The following is a 22805-nucleotide window of genomic DNA, read 5'->3' as shown; positions in this document are numbered from 1 at the left end:
ACTAGAAGGAAGTATTCCAAACTTTCTCAGTACTATTCAAGGTAAACTTTAAGCCTAACTCTTTGACCACATTATTTGGCATTGTTGGAGGAAAAGACTTTATTTTGGAGATACCTGATTTGCATACTTTGGCTTTTATTTCTCATAGCTAGGAGGGCACTCTTGCTTAAATGAAAGGACATTGTTCCACCTACTCATGCTCAATGATTACGGGATGTTAAGTCATGCTTAAATTTAGAAAAGATCTGTTGTTCATTTTTTGTATCTAGCCAAGACTTTTATACATCATGAGGACAATTCTTGAGTTATTTTCAAACCTCTGATTTGTTGTAAAAGTACAGGTGGTGGCTAATAATATATTTTATAATATGATAAGGGTTTTCCCCCTTTTTTCTTGCTTTTCCTAACAGTTCTGATTTTGGTAGTGGGTTTAGATTTTTTATAACAAAATTATATTTCAATTTTATGATTTAATTTTTATGAATGCAGGGCTTTGTGATCGTAACTATTTTTAGCAACGTATTTGCTATTTTTTTTTCTTTTTACTTACATATGTTCTTGAACTCTGTATTCTTCTACGTAGAAACGAATATGGAACAAGGAAGAAGCCACTGCTCCAAAACCGCCATAAAAAAGCCACACTACAGTTTGCAAATGCATATGGGGCAAAGATCTTACTTTTTGGAGAATTTTTTGGCCATAATGACCATCGGAGGAAAAAGGGTCAAGACATCAGTAGTTCAGACACGTTCCCATGGCCTTTTTTGGTACAGGGACGAGGGTGGATAATTTGAAACAGGAGGGCACTCCACACTGGGAAAGGGAGAGATTAAAAATGTCGGTAAACACACCTGCAGTTGTGCTGAGTAAATTCTGAGTACCCGCCCTGGGATGCCGTCCGGTCCTGCAGCCTTGCGACGAGCCACTCGTTGGAAACATCTGCGGCCCTCAGCTTCAGAGATGACCAGGTGGAGTGAGAGTGAGGTAGTGAAAGATTGAGCGGTGTGGGGGTGGCATTATGGAACAGACAGGACAAGGGCTGCGGCGCCTGACGGAAGCCGAATCCCGACTTCCGGTGTTCCTCCCGACGTTCCCCGAGAATCCTGGTCGCCTGAAGGCCCTCAAGCTGCGAGGCTCTCGTCAGGATGGTCTGGTCCCTGCTCTGTGTTACTGCCTGGGTCGCCTGTGTGGGTAAGGTCAGATTGCGGTCACCGATAGTGGTTAGAGAACTGCTTGTACCGCGGCGAGGCATCTTACAGTGATTGCTTATCATCGCATTGTGATCTGAGAGAGGAACGATTGACCGCGCCCTCCTTTCCTCCTCAGCCACCCCAGCAATATCAGTCTCGTTTTCTCCCCTGTCCTCCCACCCATCTCTTTCCTGGCACTTATCCTTGTAGCACTTGTTCAGCTTTACAACTGTCCTTACACTTCCTCCCTCACCACCTTTCAGGGCCCCAGACAGTCCTTCCAGGAGAGGCGACACTTCACCTGTGAGTCGGCTGGTATCAAACACTGCGTACGGTGCTCCTGGTGCGGCCTTTTGTAAATATTGGTGAGAGCTGACGCAAACTGAGAGACCGTTTCTCTGAACACCTTCTCTCTGCCAGCCAGAGAAAGCAGGATCTCCCAGTGGCTACACATTTTAATTCCATGTCCCATTCCCATTCTAATATGTCTATCCATGGCCTCCTCTACTGTCAAGGTGAAGCCACGCTCAGGTTGGAGGAACAAAACCTTATATACCGGCTGGGTAGCCTCCAACCTGATGGCATGAACATTGATTTCTCTGACCTGTTAATGCCCCCTTCCCTTCTCACCCCATCACTTATTTATTTATTATTTTTTCCTTTCTTTCCCTCCCTTTTTTTGTCTTTTTCTCTCTTTGTGCCCCTCTCACAATCACTCCTTGCCTGTTCTCCATCTCCCTCTGGTGCTCCCCTCCCCCTTTCTATCTCCCTAGGCTTACAAGGTCCATTCCCTTCTCCAGCTCTGTATACCTTTTGCCAATCACCTTTCCAGCTCTTGGCTTCATCCTTCCTCCTCCTGGCTTCTCCTATCATTTCAGATCTCCCCCTCCCCCTCCCACTTTCAAATCTCTTACTATATTTTCTTTCAGTTAGTCTTGACGAAGGGTCTCAGCCCGAAATGTCGACTGTACTTCTTCCTATAGATGCTGCCAGGCCTGCTGTATTCCAATAGCATTTTGTGTGTGTTGCTTGAATTTCCAGCATCTGCAGATTTCTTCATGTTTGCATGCTCACTTTCTCTCCACCATTTGCAAGGTTTAGTTTTGGTGATCAGCTCTGCGTGTGGAGCAGAGACTGTGCAGGCAGAAGACTTTTCTGCCCATTGTGGCATTTTCTGGGTCTGCCAGACCACTATTAAAAGCAGGCACAAAGCATCCTCCTCCCCTCCTTATTTTTGCTGAGAAGCCTTGGATTATCAGACTCTCCTCTTTCTAGAGTTCAGAGAGCTCTGTGTCTCCCTCCATAAACTTTGTCTCTATCCTTCTCTTTTCCCTTTCACTCTCTCTTCCTCCATGAGTAATCTAATGATGACAGTAATGATTTACAGGTAACTGTAGGGTTGGAGAGAAGTGTTGCAGATGGGGCAAACATTCTGAGAATAATCGTGCTGTGGGTGTCACTGCCTTCCCTTACTGATTGTGGTCTACGAGTCAGAAGGTTAAAGATCCAGTTGCAAAAGGAGGCAGGTGTCTTAACTGGATGTGGAGTCAAATGAGGGGATAGGGTGAAGATGCCCTTTAGATGGTGCAAGCATTGTTTCTGTGGACCACAGTGAGGGGGAGAACTCCACACAGCGGGGAGAAGGAGATGGTTTGTCCAGCTGGCCAGAGAGACTGTGGGACTTGGAGGGGAGCCTGCAGATAGTGGTGTTCTCCTGTACTGCTCTTATCCTTCCTGATGAGAGAGGTGACAGGTTTGCAAGTTCTTGTCACAGTAGCTTGGGTGAGTGACTGCAGTACATTTTGCAGATGGTGCACATTGCACAGGATTGTGATATTACGATTACCTGGCTGACTGGCAGCTCAGTGTTCCGGGGTACAGATGCCACAGGTATGATCGTGGTAGAGGTAAGAGAGGAACAAGAGATGTAATATGGATTAGGAAGAACATCGTGAAAATGCATAAGCTTCAGGAGCTGAATTAGGCCATTTGGCCTGTTGACTCTGCTCTGTCATTCAATTACGTTTTTCCTGTCTTCACACTGCAACTCAACCCCTTACCAATCAAGAACCTATTGTTCTCTCACTTAAATACACCACAGACCTCCATGTTAACAATTTCCACAGATTTACCACCATCTGGCTGAAGCAGTTCCGGAAATGCACTAGGGTTGCGTGAAAAGAGCTACTCTGTGTGATAACTGAAATTTCTAATGCAGAGTTTTGCAGCAGTTTCTCTGAATTCAGGAGCAACCAGTCAGTAAGAAGCATTGCAGAAAAAGAGCTACCTTTCAGTCAGGTCCGTGTTCAAGATTTGAAAAGCGAGCTTCGAGCCACTTCTCGGACAGTCCACACCAAGGGTGCGTGAAAAGAGCTACTTTGTAATCAGGGCGGCAATCAAGATTTCAAAGGCAGAGTTTTGTGACAGTTTCTCTGAGCTGAGAGGCAATCATTCAGTAAAAGACAGTCCTTTTCACCTCTCTGCTCTTCTGAGCCAAAGCACCACATACAGTGCCAGACACCCAGTCACTGTGGCTCCTCTCCGGTAGGTCATTGTCCCTCAAGAGACTCTAAAGCTTTGTACTTATTATTGAACTGAACGGCCACAGGTGTGTACTCTGCACTGTGTTCACTTCGGCTTCTTCTACTGGCAGTCACCCTGTTACCTGTCTCTTGCAAACGAGAGGTGACTACCTCCCTCTCTCTCCTGTTTATCACCTCCTCATTCTCCTGTATGAAATGAAGGTCATTGACCTGCGGCTGCAGTTCCAGTTCCCTAATACATTCAGGACTTGCAACTCGGTACACCTGGTGCAGGTGTATTTATCTGGGAGACTGGAGGTCTCCCAAACTTCCCACATGTAGAACAAAATATTGCCCCTGGAGCCATTCTCACTTCTGGTTCTATGGTCTTAAATGGTAGAAAATTTGCCACCATTTCCTTGTTCTCTATTACTGCATTGTTGGTGTCATTTTCCAGTAGTCCAGTGTCCTTTCTTGCCTCTTTCTTAACCTTTATATACCCCCCAAATAAAACCTTTTGGAATTTTTTTTATTGACTACTGTGGTTTTTCATCTTCTCTCTTACAGATATTATCTTCTGTTGGGTTTTACCCTTTTCCCAAACATCTGGCTTCCCAGAAATCTTTACCATATTGTATGCCTTCTCTTTTGCTTTTCTACTGCCCATGACTTCCCTTGTCAGCCACCATTTCATCATCCTGCCTTTAGTGTCTTCTTCCTTGGGATGAAATTCCGCTTTCTTCCAGAAACCCCTGCCATTGCTGCTGCACTCTCTTCTGTACCAGAACCCCTTCCAATCAACTCTGGCCATGACTTTCTCATGCCTCTGCAGTTGTCCTTGATCATCACAAGGAGACGTTGTAGAGGTTAGAACTTTACTTGGTGCATAGGAGACTGAGAGATTTCAGAGAGGTGTATGAAATCATGAGGGGCATTGATAGGGTGAATACAGTGGGTTTTTTTCACACTTCTGGAGAATCAAGAACTAGAGGCTTAAGTTTAAAGTGTGAGGGGAGTGATTGAAGAAACCCTCATGGGGCAATTTATCAGATTCAGATTCTGTTTGGTGTCATTTACAAACCACAAATGCAATGCAGTTTTAAAAATGAGACAATGTTCCTCCAGAATGTTATCACAAAAACGCATGACAGAACAGAATACACCAGAAAATCCACATAATGTTTAGCAATCCCCAATCCAGAGTCCGGAGAGGCTGCTGCGTATTAATATCGTGCTACCATCTTTGCGCGTTCCCCGGAAAGGAGCTCCAATCACACCAGACAAACAAGACCAAAAACTAAAGCTGCAGGTCCTGCACAAAACCACATAGTTACAACATATAGTTATAACAGTGCAAACAATAGCATAATTGATTTAAAAAAAACAGACCACGGGCACAGTAAAAATAGTCCAAAGATGTTAAAATGTTAAAAGACTATAAGTTGGAAAGAAACCACCACACAGTTTCCAGAAGTCCTCAGGGTCCCAATAGACTCGTCATCTCATGCCAGCGGCAGAAAGGAATACCCCCGCTTGGACTTCCACTGCGCCGCCCGACTCAGCCTCGAAGACACAACACACAATTTGTACAATGTCCTGTGTATGTTACTCAAAATGGCCTCTTTGGTTTGTTACAAGTAGGAATGCTTCTTTGTCGGATAAGTGTTTCTCTCGCCGTTGTTTCGCTTTAGAATGGCTGATATCGTAATTGTATTCATTTGTTAATCAATGGGGAATATTATTGTGTCTTGTGATGCTGGGAACTTGGGGGAGGGGTTTTCGCAGGTTTTTGGGTGTGAGGAGGAGGCCGAGGAAGGTGGACGTGTGCTGGACTGCTCGTAAGACCATCGGGGTGGTCCCAGGTGCGACGGCCGGATGGGTCGATTGTTCGTTGATTGAGCTCCAACGAGTGCACTAAACAGACTGAACTTTGATAAGTTGGCGTCTTTTGTTTTTTTCCTTGTATATATATATATATATATTGTATTGCCTACTACTCTTAATTTTAGTAAACTCTTTAAAGTGTATTTCATAACGGTATTTGTTGTGGATTTGATACTGTTGGCGGGCGCGAGGCAGAAACTCGATTTTCACCGCACCTGCGTGTACGTGAGGTGGGTTGGTGAGTGGCTGGATCTCCTTTTCACCTAGACATATACCAGGCTATTGGGTAAAGTGTATATGAAGTATATACATTTGTGGGGTGCTCGTCCCGGATTGGATTGTCAGGGGCTGTGGAATCGCGCAGGCAGCAGAGCGGAGATGGACAGAGATAAGATTTTTTGTTGGTGCCAGTTTGAAGATGTACCAGTACAGTACGCATGCGTAGTGAGCGGAGTGGATTTTCGAGTTTCGGGAGACGCGATAGTGCAGGGTTTAAGTTCAGTGAAGGGTATTGGGCAGGTAGACTTGGTAGCTAGACGGTGTGGTAAAGAGGTAGAGTCTAGCTGGGTGTTGGTTCGTACGAGTGCTGAAGTCAGGACGGTGGAACTGCCGGCGACGGTCAGTGTACCGGGGGAGGAGGGGCCATGGGGGCTCCACTTCTACAAGGATGAGGCTGAGGAGACATCGGGGGAGGAGCTAGAGCTAGAGGTAGACCCCAGAGAGGTGCCTGGCACTAGTAAAGGGAGGTGGGAGGAGGGAGTCGTGACTAAGCCCCACTCCCCAGGTAGGGTGGAAGCCTCGGAGCTGGCAGCCGCACTTAATTCCCTGGTGGGGGTGGCAGAGAGGCCACGGCTGAAGCTGGGGGTGTTCTCCGGAGCCAAGCCTACTCCGGACGGGGAGGTGGACTATGAGACCTGGATCGAGCATACTTCTTTGATGTTAGAGGAGTGGCCAGGCTCGGAGGAGGAGAAGAGGCAGCGATTGGTGGGAAGTTTGAGGGGTTTAGCAGCCAAAACCGTCTGGGAGTTGAAAGCTGAGAAGCCTGGGGCCTCAGTGGAGGAATGTATAGAAGTTTTGGAGGGAGCGTTTGGGTTGTCAGGGGAACCCTGGCTGCTTTTAGCAGACTTCCAACGCCTGGAACAATGGAGAGGGGAAAAGCTCTCCGAGTACATATTTAGGATGGAGGGGATGCTCTCGGGGCTGCGGCGCCGGGGGGTAGTGAAGGCGACTGACGTGGCTAGCGTGAGGATGAGTCAGCTATTCAGTGGCTCTCTGGAGGAGGACAAGGTGGCATGGACTATCCGGCAGGCTTATAGGAAAGGTCCCCCTCCATCCTTCGGGCAACTGATTAGAGAGGTGCGAGAGGAAGAGAGAGCGTTGGGGCAGAAAAGGGGCGCGGGCCTACGGGAGCGAACCTCAGCGATACAGGAAGTGGTGGCTGGGTGGAGGAATGACAACCCCCCCCCCGGGGAGTAGGGAACCCCCTTTGGAGGGGAGGGTCAGGGGAGGTACCTACTCTCAGGGGCGATCAGTGCAGTGGATTGGGAGCAGGAGCCGTCCTGGGAGAGGAGGGGCGGCCGGCAGTGTGTGCTTTAACTGTGGGAAAGAGGGGCATTTCAGGCGGGACTGTGGAAGGCCGAGGGTGTGCTATAGCTGTGGAGAGGAGGGACACTTTAGGTGGGATTGTGAGAGACAAGGAATGCCGCGGAGGACCAGCCCCCCATGACTAAAAAGAGAGAGGTGTCGGGAAATTTAGGAGAGGCTCAGTGGGGGAACGGACTGGAGCCTCTGGAGGAACACGTTCCCAGAGATCAGCCGGAAGACCACCGGGTGCCCACGCCTCTATTCCAGATGGGCTGGTAGGACCCCGTGCCAGTGTGGGTCTACGGATAGAGGGAGTTTATGCAAAAGCCATTCTTGATACGGGATCGCAGGTGACCTTATTGTGCTGGTCTTTCTACAATCAATATCTAAAGCATTTGCCCGTAACCCCATTTGACGCCCTGCAGATTTGGGGTGTGAGCGAGGGTGACTACCCGTACGATGGGTACCTATCGGTGAGATTGGAGTTCTCGGAGGGCGATGTGGGAGTGCCGGAAGCTATTGAGACGTTGGTGTTGGTGTGTCCTGACCCGGTGGAAACCGGTGGTGCTGCCCTCCTGGTGGGGACTAACTCCCCAGTTGTGCGACGGCTCCTGGGAGCTTGTAAGGAGAAAGGGGGGGAAGACTTTCTGGAGACCCTCTCGGTGCATCCAGTGTTTCGAGCAGTGTTTGCAGAAGGGGTTGCCTCCCAAGGGCTGGATCCGGAGTGTAAACGAGGGACGGTGTGGTGTACGCAGGCGAGGCCCAAGGTGATCCAACCCAGGGAGTTAGCCCTAGTGATGGGGACCCCCAGATTCCCAGGAGTGCTGACGGGAGAAGCCCTGTTAGTAGACGCCCCAGACGATCTTGAAGGGGAGACACGATTTCCGGTGGGGGCGCTGGTGAGGCCCGAAGTGCAGAGACCAGGGGTGGTACATGCAAGGCGTATAGCTATAAGTGTCAGGAACACCACGGCAAGAGAAATCACCTTTAAGAGGGGAATGCCGCTGGCACATCTGTTCCCGGTGACGGTAATGTCTAGCGCACCAGTGAGGACCCCTAACGGGGAGGGATCGGAGCATCGAAGGGAGCTGACTGCTGAAGCCTTTAACTTCAGGGATTCCCCTGTGTCACCGGAGTGGAAATACCGGCTAATGGAGAAGATGCTGAAGATGGAAGCTGTTTTTTCTCGGGGCGAGTTTGATGTTGGCTGCGCCAAAAGCACTCACCACACCATCCGGGTGCCGGAGGACACCCCGTTCCGAGAGAGATCCCAGCGGCTGGCTCCGGCAGATGTTGAGGACGTGCGACAGCACTTGTGCAAGTTGAAGGAGGCCGGAACCATAGCTGAGTCTCGAAGTCCTTATGCGTCCCCAATAGTGGTGGCATGGAAGAAGAATGGGCGAGTGCGCATGGGTGTTGACTACAGGACGTTGAATCGGCGAACTGTCCCTGATCAATATACTGTCCCAAGAGTCGAGGATGCGTTGGCCTGCCTCAGCGGTGCGAAGTGGTTCAGTGTGCTGGATTTAAGAAGTGGGTATTACCAGATCCCGATGAGTGCAGGCACTAAAGAGAAGACTGCTTTTATCTGCCCGCTGGGGTTCTTTCAGTTCGAACGAATGGCCCAAGACATATCAGGAGCCCCAGCCACCTTTCAGAGGCTCATGGAGAGAACTGTGGGGGATATGAATCTGTTAGAGTTGCTGGTGTACCTGGACGATTTGATAGTGTTTGGATCGACTTTGGAGGAACATGAGGAGAGGCTGCTGAAGGTGTTGGGCCAGCTTAATGAAGAAGGGTTGAAGCTTTCCCTGGACAAATGCCAGTTCTGCAAGTCGTTGGTTAACTACATTGGCCATATCATTTCGCGAGAGGGAGTGGCTACTGATCCAACCAAGATAGAGGCCGTGACCACCTGGCCGAGACCCCAGAAAGTGGGCGCTCTGCGCTCATTTTTGGGGTTCTGTGGGTATTACCGGCGATTTGTGAAAGGATACGCCAAAGTGTGTCACCCGTTGACTCAGCTGTTGCGTGGCTATCCCCCGGTGGGGATGAAAAGGACGGGGGACCAGAGGCAGGCCGCTGTTGGATACTGGAACCTGGTGGAACCTTTTGGCTAGAGATGGGATGATCAATGTGAAGAAGCGTTCCGATCTTTGAAAAGGGCACTGACCCAGGCCCCGGTGTTGGCTTTTGCCGATCCCCAGAAGCCATATGTGCTGCACACGGATGCCAGCTGAGAGGGTCTCGGGGCTGTTCTGTACCAGGAGCATGGCAAAGCATTGAGGCCGGTAGCCTTTGTCAGCCAAAGCTTGTCGCCATTGGAGAGAAACTATCCCACTCACAAGTTTGAGTTCCTGGCGCTGAAGTGGGCTGTGGTGGACAAGCTGGGCGATTACCTGTACGGAGCCAAGTTTGAGGTGAGAACGGATAACAATCCTCTCACTTATATTTTGACTTCGGCGAAGCTGGATGCCACAGGACATCGGTGGCTGGCGGCCTTGTCGGTATATGATTTCAGCCTGAGGTACCGCCCGGGAAGCAAGAATGTCGATGCGGATGCGTTGTCTCATCGGGAGCCGGGGGAGGAGGAGAGGGATGAGGAGTGGGAGTGTCCCTGCCCCTGGAGTGAAGGCGATGTGTCAGTTTGCTATCACCGTGAAGGCCGAGGGAAGAGGGAGGCTGGAACGAGCCGTGGACCACTTGGGAGTTTTTGACGACGCCATACCCCTAGTTTACTGTGACCTGACCGCACTGCGGACTAAACAGTTGCCGGAGCTGAGTCCGGGGGAAGTGGCAACTGCTCAGCAAAATGACTCGGGCATTGGCACAGTGTGGAGAGCGGTCGAGAAGGGGGATGGGGCGATGGCTGAGAAGGTGAAACACCCATGCGTGCCTCTGTTGTTGAAGGAGTGGTCTCGGTTGAAGTTAAAGAACAAAATCTTGTACCAGGTAACGACGCCTCCGGACCAACCCCACTGTTGGCAACTGGTCCTGCCGGAGGAGTATCGCCAGGCTGTACTCCAGGCCTTACATGATGATTCTGGACACTTGAGGGTGGAAAAGACATATGGATTACTCAAAGACCGGTTCTAATGGCCCCGGATGAGGGGGGACGTCGAAGAATACTGTAGGGGATGCTGTCGTTGCATCCAGAGGAAGACCCTGCCAGCGTTGGCGGCTCCACTGTCACATTTGCAGAGTGCGGGACCTCTGGACATGGTATGTATGGATTTCCTGTCGATTGAGCCTGACACCAGCAACACTGCGAATGTCTTAGTCATCACTGATCATTACACTCGCTATGCTCAGGCATTTCCCACCAAGGATCAGAAGGCGACGACACTGGCGAAGGTGTTATGGGAGAAGTATTTTGTGCATTACGGCCTTCCCAGGCGAATCCATAGTGATCAGGGGCTGGACTTTGAGAGCCGCCTTATCCAGGAATTACTGACTATGCTTGGGGTTGAGAAATCCAGGACTACCCCTTACCACCCACAGGGAGATCCTCAGCCAGAGAGATTCAACAGGACCCTGTTGGATATGCTCGGGACGCTGGAGATTGGGCAGAAAAGCAGGTGGAGTCGTCATATTGGACAATTGGTTCAATGTTACAATTGTTCTCGCAATGATGCTACAGGGTATTCGCCCTATTATCTGATGTTCGGGCGGGAAGCGAGGTTGCCCATTGACGTGTGTTTTGGAGGTGGAGTGGGTGAATTACCCGGGAAGTCCTATCTAAAGTATGTGTCCGACATGAAGAGGGAGTTACAGCGGGCGTACGAGTTGGCCGAGGCGGCGGCTACCAAACAAAATCAGAGGAATAAGATGCGGTATGATCGAAAGGTGAAGTTTGTACAATTATTACCGGGCGACCGGGTCCTTTTACGGAATTTGGGACTCCCTGGTAAGCACAAGTTGGCAGATCGATGGGCGGCCAGCCCCTATGTAATAGAGAGCCAGATGCCGAACCTGCCAGTTTACCGCGTGAAACCTGAGGATGGGAAAGGGCCTCTCAAGGTACTCCATAGGAATCACCTGCTGCCACTGGGTCAAGCGGTGCAGGTGGATAAGGAGCCCGAGTGGGAGGTTACGCCTAGTACAAGGACTCTGCGAGGGCGCGGAGAACGGGGAGAGCCCGCTGCTGAAGAGCGGGGATGGGTCCCTCACCCGGGAATGGCTACCGATTCAGAAGAGGACGACTCAGATGAGTGGGCCCTGTTCCCATTCGCTGGTGCTCCAGTACCAGGAGAGGAGGCTCCTGGCCCTTCCCATACTAAATTGGGTGAGAGGAGGGAAGGTCTTGAGGGTCAGATGGAGAGGCAGCCTACATTGGTGGGAGAGAGGGTGGAACCCGAGCGTGAGCCGGAGAGATCTCAGGTGAGGGAGGACCCCTGTGAGGAAGGGGGTGCGGGTCTGTCAGGTAGACCTGGGGTGTCCAAGACAGTGGGTTCGCAGGTGACGAGGGAGCCCAGTGGGGCAGAAGGGGTATGGAGATCTCAGAGGATTAGGCGCCCCCCGGAGCGGTTGACATATGTGGTACCGGGAGAACCGAGTGTGATTTCTACTGCTCTGGGTAGTTATGTCACTGCTTTCTGCACCTGGGTTGGGTTTTGTGTGTTGTAAGAAGCTTTGGGGAACTCTAGTAATGCCATGAGGGCATGACATTTGCTGGTGGGGAGAGCATGTACAATGTCCTGTGTATGTTACTCAAAATGGCCTCTTTGGTTTGTTACAAGTAGGAATGCTTCTTTGTCGGATAAGTGTTTCTCTCGCCGTTGTTTCGCTTTAGAATCGCTGATATGGGAATTGTATTCATTTGTTAATCAATGGGGAATATTATTGTGTCTTGTGATGCTGGGAACTTGGGGGAGGGGTTTTTGCAGGTTTTTGGGTGTGAGGAGGAGGCCGAGGAAGGTGGACGTGTGCTGGACTGTTAGTAAGACCATCGGGGTGGTCCCAGGTGCGATGGCCGGATGGGTCGATTGGTTCATTGAGCTCCAACGAGTGCACTAAACAGACTGAACTTTGATAAGTTGGCGCCTTTTGTTTTTTTTCCTTGTGTGTATATATATATATTGTATTGCCTACTACTCTTAATTTTAGTAAACTCTTTAAAGTGTATTTCATAACGGTATTTGTTGTGGATTTAATACTGTTGGCGGGCGCGAGGCATAAACTCGATTCTCACAGCACCTGCGTGTACGGGAGGTGGGTTGGTAAGTGGCTGGATCTCCTTTTCCCAGCCTTTTGGGTAAAGTGTTACACAATGAAAGCACCGCCGAACCCAGCCTCGCAGACACAGCACACAGTGAAAGCGACCTGATCGCAGCGGACTCTGAGTCCGTAGAACCTCCGAGCCTCCGCCCATCCCCTCCAGCACAGCTTCTCTGAGCACCATCCTCCGCCGAGCATATTAAGACGGCCCCGCCAATGGCCATCGGCAACGCGACCCCGAGGACTGGGGGCCTGTTCTTCCCAGCCAAGACCCGGACCTCACAGCAGCAGCAGCAATGAAGAAAGTCTTCCTGGAGATTTTCAGATGTTCCTTCATGCTGCCATGTCCGTTTTTCATCCGATTATGATTGCACAGGGCACCCCGCTTCAGAAATTACAGATAATCCAGCTCTGGAGTGGCCGCTGCAAGCTACGTCGTGCTGACATCTTGGATGAAATTTATGTACACAATGAGAAGTATTTATGTGGAATCAGCTGCCAGAGAAAGTGGCTGAGGCAGATAAAATAGCAACTCTTAAAAGTCAGTTGGACAGATACATGGATTGGAAAGGTTAAGAGCCAAACACTGACAATTGGGATGAGGCATTTTGGTTGGCTTGAACCAGTTGGATCAAAGTGTCCCTTGTCTGTGCTGAATGACTCGATAACTAATATCATTACATTAAATTTCAGTTTCCTTCAAACTGCATGGTGAGGTCTGTCAGATTGTGATCACTGCTTACTAAGGGTTACATCTGCTTTAGCTCCCTGATAGTCTACCTCTTTACGCAATATCCAGACCTAGACGTGCCTGTTCCCTTGTGCGATCTGCCTTATGTTGCTGTGGAAAGCCACAAATTTGTTTTCCTGGAGTCTTCTGCCAGCCTGATTTTCCCCAGTGTACTTTTGTGGAAGTCCTCCATGATTATTGTAACATTACTTTTCTCATGTTCCTTTTCTATCTTCTGGGAGAAAAAGCGTGTGAGAAAGGCAGTGTTTCTCACATGCATTTTGTACCCTCATCCTGGCTGTTATTCTACACCCTGGACATAAGTCCCTTCAGCATCTTGTAACCCTTGAAGTTCCTCAACTCTAGCCACAAAGATTCTACATCTTCAGATCCTATCATCACTCAGTGCTATAGGTTTAATTTCTTTTTTTTTACCGACAGTGCTGCTCCTTCCCTCTGTACTGTGTACTGTGCTGTAGTTCTCCAGTAATCAGTGTGAATTAGAGAAGTTGCAGATAGCTGTAGGAATAATAGGGTTGTTATTGGCCCCTGATGGAGTCTGGGACTTTCACAGTGCCAGGGTATCGAACGGGATTGAATTAGTTGAATGTATCCAGTAAAGCCTTCTGAAGAAATATATAGATGGTTCTCAAGTTTCAAAGTAAATTTATTATCTCAGTATGTATACATCACCATATACAACCCTGAGATTTGTTTTCTTGTGGGCATACTCTTTAAAAATCCAAGAAACATCATAGAATCCATGAAAGATCATACCAAACAGGATGTAGAAACAACCAATGTGCAAATAACAACAAAGTGCAAAAAAAGAAACTAATAAATAATTAGGCAATAAGTGTTTTGCGAACATGAGTTGAAAGGTCAAGGGCTGAAGAAGTTGGAATCTGATAGGAGAGGAGAGTGGAGCATGGGAGAAAGGGAAGGAGGAAGCGTGCCAGAGGAAGATGATGAACAAGTGAGGAGAAAGGAAGGAAGGGAAGGGGTGACCAGAAATGGAAAAGGGGAAGCAGAGGGGGAGAAAGTACCAGAAGTTGGAGAAATCAATGTTTATGTTGTCAGGTTGGAGGCTACCGAGATGGAATTTGCGATATTGCTGCACCACCCTGAGGTGGACAGCTCCTTCCCTCTGTACTGTGTACTGTGTTGTAGTTCTCCAGTAATCAGTGTGAATTAGAGAAATTGCAGTCACTGCAGAAAATGGAAAGTTGAGAGGGAAAGATGTGCCTGTTGGTAAGATCCTGTTGAAAGTGGCAGAAAAACTTATGGAGAATGTCTCCGGTGTTGGTACTTGTTGCTTTGGATTTCCAGCATTTGCAGACTTTCTTGTAGTTATCGAGAATGATCTGCTGGATGTAGAGGCTTGAGGGGTGGTAATAAGGACAACAGGAAGTATCTCTCTTACGGTGGCAGGAAGATGGGGTGAGGGGGAGATGTCCACAAAATGGAGGAGATCTCTTTGAGGACAGCATTGATCATAGAGGAAGGGGTAGCAGAAAACACGAGGTCTCTGCTTCAGTTCTGAGCCTCCCAATTGAGAAGTCACTGTTGTATGTACGTCCCCAGCTGATGGCTCTCCACCTCAGAACCCTGCAGAAACAGCTGTACACTGAACACCCTCCCAGACAGTGTGCACTGGTGTTAAATTTTCTCAGCTGGGGTCATTGCCATCAGGAGGACATGCAGTGTTTGATAAGTGTCCGTTCTGCTACTCTGTGAGAGTTATCAAGTTTTAACCCAGACCTATTAAGAGCCTGGAATGTAGTTGCCTGTGGTCAGAGGAGGGAGATACTTTGCTTGTGGGAGTGAACTGGCCCCCATCCTGTCCCTGTGGCTGGCAAGGGGGCTCATGAGTGTGGAATTTTCCTGGCTGGACAGAATGATCAACAGACCTAAGCACTGAAACCTGTCTTGGGAACCAATCCCACACAATGTGAGCCGTTCCTTGGAGGTACTCTCTTTACCATTCTGTGATGTGTGCTATTAGTTCTCTCCAATTCCTTATCTTTGTCTGCCAATGATGTGTGCCCCAGTGATCTGTTGTGCCATCTGGCAGGAGAGGAGATTCCCAGTGAAGTTGTCTGTGCAGTGACCTGCAGTGGAGAGGGTTGCACAGAAACAAATTCAGGTTTACTCATTGACAAGGTCTCACATAGGAGCAACACACACAAAATGCTAGTGGAACACAGCAGTCCAGGCAGCATCTATGAGGAGAAGCACTGTCGACGTTTCGGGCCGAGATCCTTCGTCAGGGCTAACATAGGAGGTTGTTTAAGATGGTTCTGTCGCTCAGCATTCAAGCTGAGCTAGTAAATTGTTTAAGACAGTGGCTTTGTGGGAGAAGCCAGATAGTGGTAGTAGATGGTTGACTCTCTGACTGGAGACTTGTAACTTGTGGAGTGCCGCAGGTTTTTTTTCCTACCAATAGGGTTTCTTTTATATATATATATATATATATATTTGGGAGGGTTCAGTTACTATGATATTACTAAATAATATTTTCGTAAATTTAGTTCGGTTAAATATACAATTAACCTTTTTTAATCTGTTTTATTATTGCGCCCTATAACAGAATTTAAAGTTCTCATAGGGATTTAAAGCTAAACTGAAGATGGTGCTGGTTTTTCTCTCTAAGAGATTATATTATTTTAGTTCTTTTTCTGTTTAATACATGATGGAATGTAAACACTCTCCTTTGTCGAGACGTTACTGTCTTTCTTGCAAGGTCATTTTATTTTTTGTGTGTGTACTGGCTGGGGGGAAAGAGAACCGAGACGGACAGAGCAGCCCACGGCTTTGCATCTCTCTTAGTTCGCTTGCCTTTTTTTCGGGCTTTTGGGAGTGTGGGTGGGTTTAGAGTTAGGAGTTTTTTCCGCCATTAGGTGGTTTCAGAGCATGCGTGTTTTCTATATGGCCGCATTCTTCATCACCGCCATCTTTGATAATCCTGTATTGGTATGTGTTCTGCGCATGTATAAAGTAAATTGGAATAAAATTATAGTATGGCAGTTAAACGGATTAATGTAATAAGTTGTAATTTACGTGGTTAGAATCATCCTATTAAACGGAAAAAGACTTTTAAAACTATTAATCGATTCCAACCTGATATAATTTTTGCTCAGGAGATGCATATCAGGGCGGGAGATCGCTGGTGAAATGGAACAGAGCTCTTCAGAGCAAAACTAAGGGCGTGTCTATTAAATCTAATATATTTACTCAAGAGGATACTGAATCAGATTCTAATGGTAGATTTTTAATTGTTAAAGGAATGATTTGTAATAGAAAGATTATTTTGGTTAATTTGTGTGGTCCTAGTTTGGATGATACTTTTAAAAAGAAAAAATTTGCTTTACTGCCAGATTTAAATGAGTATATGCACCGCTACAATATGTTGATAATGGGTGGGGATTTTAACTGTTGTTTAAATCCTATGATTGACAAGAGTTCAACTAATCAGCGACTTCAAAATCGTTCTGCATCAGTTATTAACTCATTTTTGACCGATTTTGGGTTGATCCAATTATGGAGGCATTTACACCCTCTTAACAGAGAATATTCCTTTTTTTAACATGTTTATAAAATATATTCGAGGATTGATTATATTATAGTTGGTCCCCGTCTTTTGCCCAATGTGAAAAACTGTGAATGTGACGCTATTGCTATATCTGATCATGAGCCTTTGAGTTTGTCCTTAGAATTTGATGATGTCGTTTTTGGCCGTCCATCATGGCGCATGTCTCAGACTTTATTGCAAAACTTACTTTATCAGTTTTATCGAAAGCCAGATAAAAGATTTTTTTCTTTTTAATGATTTAGGAGGTATGTCTAAATTAATTATATGGGATACATTCAAAGCATTTTTATGTGGTCAGATTATTATTCAGCTAAACTTAAAAAATAGACTAAAGCAGAACTAGATAAAATTTCAAAACAAATTAAAGATTTAGATAATACCTATGTGACTTCCCCTAATATTGACTTATTTTAAAAAAAGGGTGGAACTTCCATCACAATATAACCTATTATTAACTCATCCAATTGAAGGTTATCTACTTAAGTTAAAGAGCCAATTTTACATGTTTGGAGATAAAAATAATAAACCACTTGCATCTCAATTAAAATCAGCTGGAGCCAAGAGGCAAATTTTGAAAATTCGTAGAAAAGATGGTACCCTGGCTTGAGATTATGAAAGAATTAATAAGGCTTTTCAAGATTTTTACACTGAACTTTATAAATCTCAATTTCCAGTAGACTCTTCTGAAATGAATGTTTTTTTATGAAAGATTGCTTTTCCTAAAATTTCTGCTGATGATCAAAAAACTCTTGATGGCCAAATTACTGAATCCAAAATTCATAAAACTGTTTTTTCAATGCAATCTGGTAAGGCCCTGGGACTTGATGGTTATCCTGTAGAATTTTATAAAAAATTAGGAAAATTGCTTTCTCCGTATATGTTGGAGATGTTTAAAGATTCTTTCGTGTTAAGTGATTTACCCTCTACTTTTTATGAAGCTTCTATTTCTTTCATTCTCAAAAAGGATAAAGATCGTACTGATAGTGCCTCATACAGACCTATTTCATTATTGAATGTTGATGCTAAAATTCTCTCAAAGATAATTGCCTATCGGTTGGAGAGTTTTTTGGGTAAAATCATTTTTAAAGATCAAACAGGCTTTATAAAGGGTCGTTATTCTTTCTCAAATGTTCAGAGATTATTCAACGTTATATATTTGCCTTCTTCTAAAACTCCACAATGTGGTATATCTTTGGATGCTGAAAAAGCATTTGATGGAGTCGAATGGAAATATTTATTTAATGTTTTAGAAAAATTTGGTTTTGGTATTTATTTTAATAATCGGATTAAAGTGATATATAAAGCTCCTATTGCTACTTTTGTCGCTAATAACTGTAGGTCTCCTTTCTTTCAGCAATCACGGGGGACAAGACAAGGTTGTCCATTAAGTCCTTTGTTATTTAACTTAATATTAGAACCCCTTGATATTGCTCTTCATGAAGCCGAAAATATTCATGGGATTTTTGTGAATGAGACCATGCACAAGATCTCTCTTTATGCTGATGATTCATTGGTATATAAATTCAAACCTGAAGAATCTATTCCTGCTTTGCTAAAATTATTTGACAAATTTGGAGACTTTTCAGGATTTAAAATAAATTTTAGTAAAAGTGAATTACTTCCTTTAAGTGAATCTGTCTCTATATATGATAATATTCCTTTTAAAGTTACTGATTCTTTTAGATATTTAGGTGTTATAATTACTAAAAAATATAAGGATCTTTATAAAGCTAATTTTCCTCCTTTCGTGGACTCTATGAAGTATTCCTTTAGTAGGATGGAGCCCACTTACATTTTCACTTGTTGGTCGTATTCATGTAGTTAAAATGATGATTTTACCAAAACTTTTATAATATTCCTGTTTGTTTGACTAAGAAGTTTTTTGATTGGATTGATTCTATTATTTTATCTTTTATTTGGGATAATAAAAGACCAAGAATTGGTAAATGTCATTTGTAAAAGTTGAAAAAGGACGGAGGTCGCGCTTTGCCTAATCTAAGAATGTATTATTGGGCTGTTAATTTGCGGTATATGTCATTTTGGTTATATTGGGCTGATAGGAATGATCAGCCAATTTAGGTAGACCTGGAACTGAGAGGTGTGAAACAGTCTTATTTAACTTTGTTATTGGGAGTTACTCTACGTATACAATTAGCTAAAGTTGCTAATCTAAACCTACATCCTGTGGTTAAGCACTCTTTACAAATTTGGCTCCAGTTCTGCAATTTTTTTAATCTTAAAAATTTTAAACTTTGTAGTATAATTCATTGTAATTACTTTTTTAAACCTTCTTGGAGTGATCCAATTTTTTTTTACTTTGGAAAAATAAAGGTATTAATTCCTTTTTGGATTTATTTAAAGAAGGCAGATTGGTGTCTTGAACAATTAGTCGATAAGTATTCTCTCTCATGTTCACAGTTTTTACAATATCTTCAAGTTAGACATTTTTTACAAAAATATTTAAGTAATTTTCCTTGCATATTGGAGGCTGACTTGTTAGATACTATTATGAATATGAACCCCTCATTGAAAGGTTCAATTGGAAGAATCTATAATTTATTATTACAATGGGATAACTGTCCTTTACTTAAGATTAAACAGGATTGGGAGAAGGAACTTGATCTGACTTTTATATGGGAGGATTGGACACAGCTTCTGAAGCTGGTTAACTCTTCTTTAATCTGTGCTAGTCATTCACTGATTCAATTTAAAATTGTACATCATTACCATTTGACGAAGGAGCGACTTTCTAAAATACTTCCCAATGTTGACAAGTATTGTGATAGATGCAAAACTGAGATAGCTACACTGAATCATATGTTCTGGTCATGTTCTGTATTAAAGCAGTTTTGGAAGTCAGTCTTTTCAAGAATTCTAAAGCACTCAGAATCAATTTACAACCTAATAAATTGACTGTGCTTTTTGGAATAATTCCTCATAATATCCATGGTATTTCTGTGTCTGACCAACACGTTATTGTGTTTGTTACACTGATAGCTAGGAGAGCCATCTTGTTGAAATGGAAGGATATATCAGCTCCTATCTTGTCACAATGGTTCTCTCAAGTGATGCTGTATCTTAGCTTGGAGAAAATTAGAAGTCAAACCTTTGAACCGTTATTTGATTTTGAGAAGAGATGGGGCTCATTTGCTGGTTATTATCATTTAAGTTAACTGATAGATTTCCTCCACGATCCAAATGTAATTTTTTTTTAAATGTATCTTTTTTTCTTGTTGGCGGTTTGATGTTTTTTTTTAGAAGCTTTTTGTATGATGCATGGCTCCAGGGTTGTACCTCCAATGGGTTTCTTTTTTGTTCCCTCACTTTTCTTGCTTAGTAGGGTTTTTTAAATTCACGAAAATTTTCAATCCTTAAGATAATTTCTTTTTTGAGGCATTGCAAGTGTTGTTACTTCGATGTACTTGTGCTATTTGTGAATAATAATAATAATAAAAATATTTGAAAAGAAAAGACACTGGCTTTGTGGGAGAAGTCAAAAGTGGTAGTAGATGGTTGCCTGTCTGACTGGAGACTTGTAACTTGTCGAGTACCGCAGTGATCAGTGCTGAGTCCTTTGTTGTTTGGCACCTGTATCAAGAATCTGAATGATGATGTGGTTAGATAGATACTTTATCGATCTCAAAGGCAATGGCAGAGTCACAACAGCATTACAAGTGCACAAATATACAAATATTAGAAAAGAAGTAAGAAAGAATAAAAACTAAGTTCCCTCAACAGATTAACAGGAGGGGAATCATCACTTCCCTGCTATAGGTTGATTCATTATAGAGCCTAATGGCCAAGGGTAAGAATGACCTCATATAACATTCTTTGGAACTGCACAATTGTCTTAGTCTAATACTAAATGTGCTCCTCTGTTCAGCCAAGGCGGCATGCAGAGGGTGAAAAACATTGTCTAGAATTGCCAGGGTTTTCTGTAGGGTCCTTTGTCCTACCATCGCCTCAAGTGATGAGCTTGAAAGAGCTTCTTCTCCCAGAGAGTTGTGGAGGTGTGGAATGCACTGCCTCGGAAGACGGTGGAGGCCAATTCTCTGGATGCTTTCAAGAAGGAGCTAGATAGATATCTGATGGATAGGGGAATCAAGGGATATGGGGACAAGGCAGGGACTGGGTATTGATAGTGAATGATCAGCCATGATCTCAGAATGGCGGTGCAGACTCCAGGGGCCGAATGGTCTACTTCTGCACCTATTGTCTATTGCCTAAGTGTGTCCAGTTTGACTCCTGTTACAGAGCCAGCCTTTCTAATCAGTTTATTGAGCCTGTTGGCATCACCCCTGTTGATGCCATTGCCCCAGTGCATCACTGCATTGAAGATTGTACTAATGACAACAGACTGGTGGAACACGTGAAGGAGAGGCCTGCTCAGGAAGTAGGGGTGACTCTGGCCCTTCGTGTTCACAGCCTCTGTGTTGGTGCTGCACTCAGGTCTGTCATCCAGGGGCACCGCCAAGTACTTGTAGGTCCTTACTATCAATAGTAACAGGGAGGAATGCAGGCTTAGTCTTCCTAAAGTACATCACCACGTTCATTCAGCTTGCATCATTTGACAGAGTCCTCCATCAGGGCCTTCTATTCATCTTCCCATCCCCCCCTTTATACACCCAACTACGGCTGAGTCATCAGAGAATTTTTGCAGAAGACAAGACTCAGTGTTGTATCTAACCTGGATCAGCAAATTAGTGGATGACATCAAGATTGGATGTGTATGGACAGCAAGGAAGGCTATCATGGTTTGCAGTGGGATTTAGACCAGCTGGAAAACTGGGCTGAAAAATGGCAGAAGGAATTTAATGCAGACAAGTGTGAGGTGTTGTGTAATGAATTAGAATGGAAGAGAGAGCTTAAGGTATAAGAGCCATTTGGAGCAAGTGATTGAATTCACCCTGAAATTTGAGAAGGAGAAGCTAAAGTCAGATATATCAGATTTACAGTGGAGTAAAGTGAATTACAGAGGCATGAGAGAGGAATTGTCCAAATTGATTGGAAAAGAACACTGGCAGAGCAGCAATAGCTGGAATTTCTGGAGCAGTTTAGAAGGCACAGGATAGGTACATCCCAAAGAGGAAAAACTATTCCAAAGGCAAGATGATACAATCGTGGTTGACAAGGGAAGTCAAAGCCAACATAAAATCCAAAGAGAAGGCATATAATAGAGTAAAGATTAGTAGGAACTTAGAGGATTGGGAAGTTTTTAAAAACCAACAGAATACAACTAAAAAAGTCATTAAGAAGGTAAAGATGAAATAAGAAAATAAGCTAGGTAATAAAGAGGATACCAGAAGTTTCTTCAGCTTCATAAAAGTGCAAAAGAGAAGTGAAAGTGGATATCGGTCCGCTGAAAAACAATGTTGTAGAGGCAGAAATGGGGGACAAGGAAATAGTGGACAAACTGAATAAATATTTTGCATCAGTCTTCACTATTGAAGACACTAGCAGTATGGTGGAAGTTCCAGGTGTCAGGGAGCATGAATTGGGTGAAGTTACCATTACGAGAGAGAATGTTCTTGGGAAACTGAATGGTCTGAAGGTAGATAAGTCACTTGAACCACATGGTGTACATCCCAGTGATCTGAAAGTGGTGACTGAAGAAATAGTGGAAGCATTAATTATGAGCTTTCAAGAATCACTGGATTCTGGAATGGTTCCTGAAGACTGAAACATTGCAAGTGTAGCTCCACTCTTCAAGAAGGGAGAGAGGTAGAGGAAATGAAATTATGAGCATATGATAAGGTAGGCTGTAATCAGCGTTGTTTTCTCAAGGGAAAATCTTGCCTGACAATTCTGTTGGAATTCTTTGAAGAAGTAACAAGCAGCATAGATAAAGGAGAATCAGTTGATGTTGTGTAATTGGATTTTCAGAAAGCCTTTGACAAGGTGCCACACATGAGGCTGCTTAACAAGCTGTGAGCCCATGGTAATACAGAAAAGATTCTACCATGCAGTGGCTGATTGACAGTAGGCAGAGAGTGAGAATAAAGGGAGTCTTTTCTTTTTAGCTGTAAGTGACTAGTGGTATTCCATGGGGTTTTTGCAGATTCTTTTTCAATTATATGTCAATGAAT

General features: G+C 44.9%; 1 protein-coding gene across 1 annotated transcript in view; it reads left to right on the top strand.

The window, feature by feature from the left end:
* Positions 1-1065: 1065 nt before the first annotated feature.
* The window catches only part of LOC132380939 (T-lymphocyte surface antigen Ly-9-like), a 59369-nt gene continuing 37629 nt past the window's right edge, over positions 1066-22805 (top strand). Inside the window, exon 1 of the mRNA XM_059949919.1 lies at positions 1066-1191. Coding sequence (XP_059805902.1) covers positions 1146-1191 — 46 coding nt within the window. The 5' untranslated portion in view covers positions 1066-1145. The remainder of the gene's footprint in view (positions 1192-22805) is intronic.

This window comes from Hypanus sabinus, chromosome 25 (assembly GCF_030144855.1).
Source record: "Hypanus sabinus isolate sHypSab1 chromosome 25, sHypSab1.hap1, whole genome shotgun sequence".
Taxonomy (NCBI): Eukaryota; Metazoa; Chordata; class Chondrichthyes; order Myliobatiformes; family Dasyatidae; genus Hypanus; species Hypanus sabinus.
Note: the sequence above shows the minus strand (reverse complement) of the source record. Positions and strands in the feature narration are given on the sequence as shown.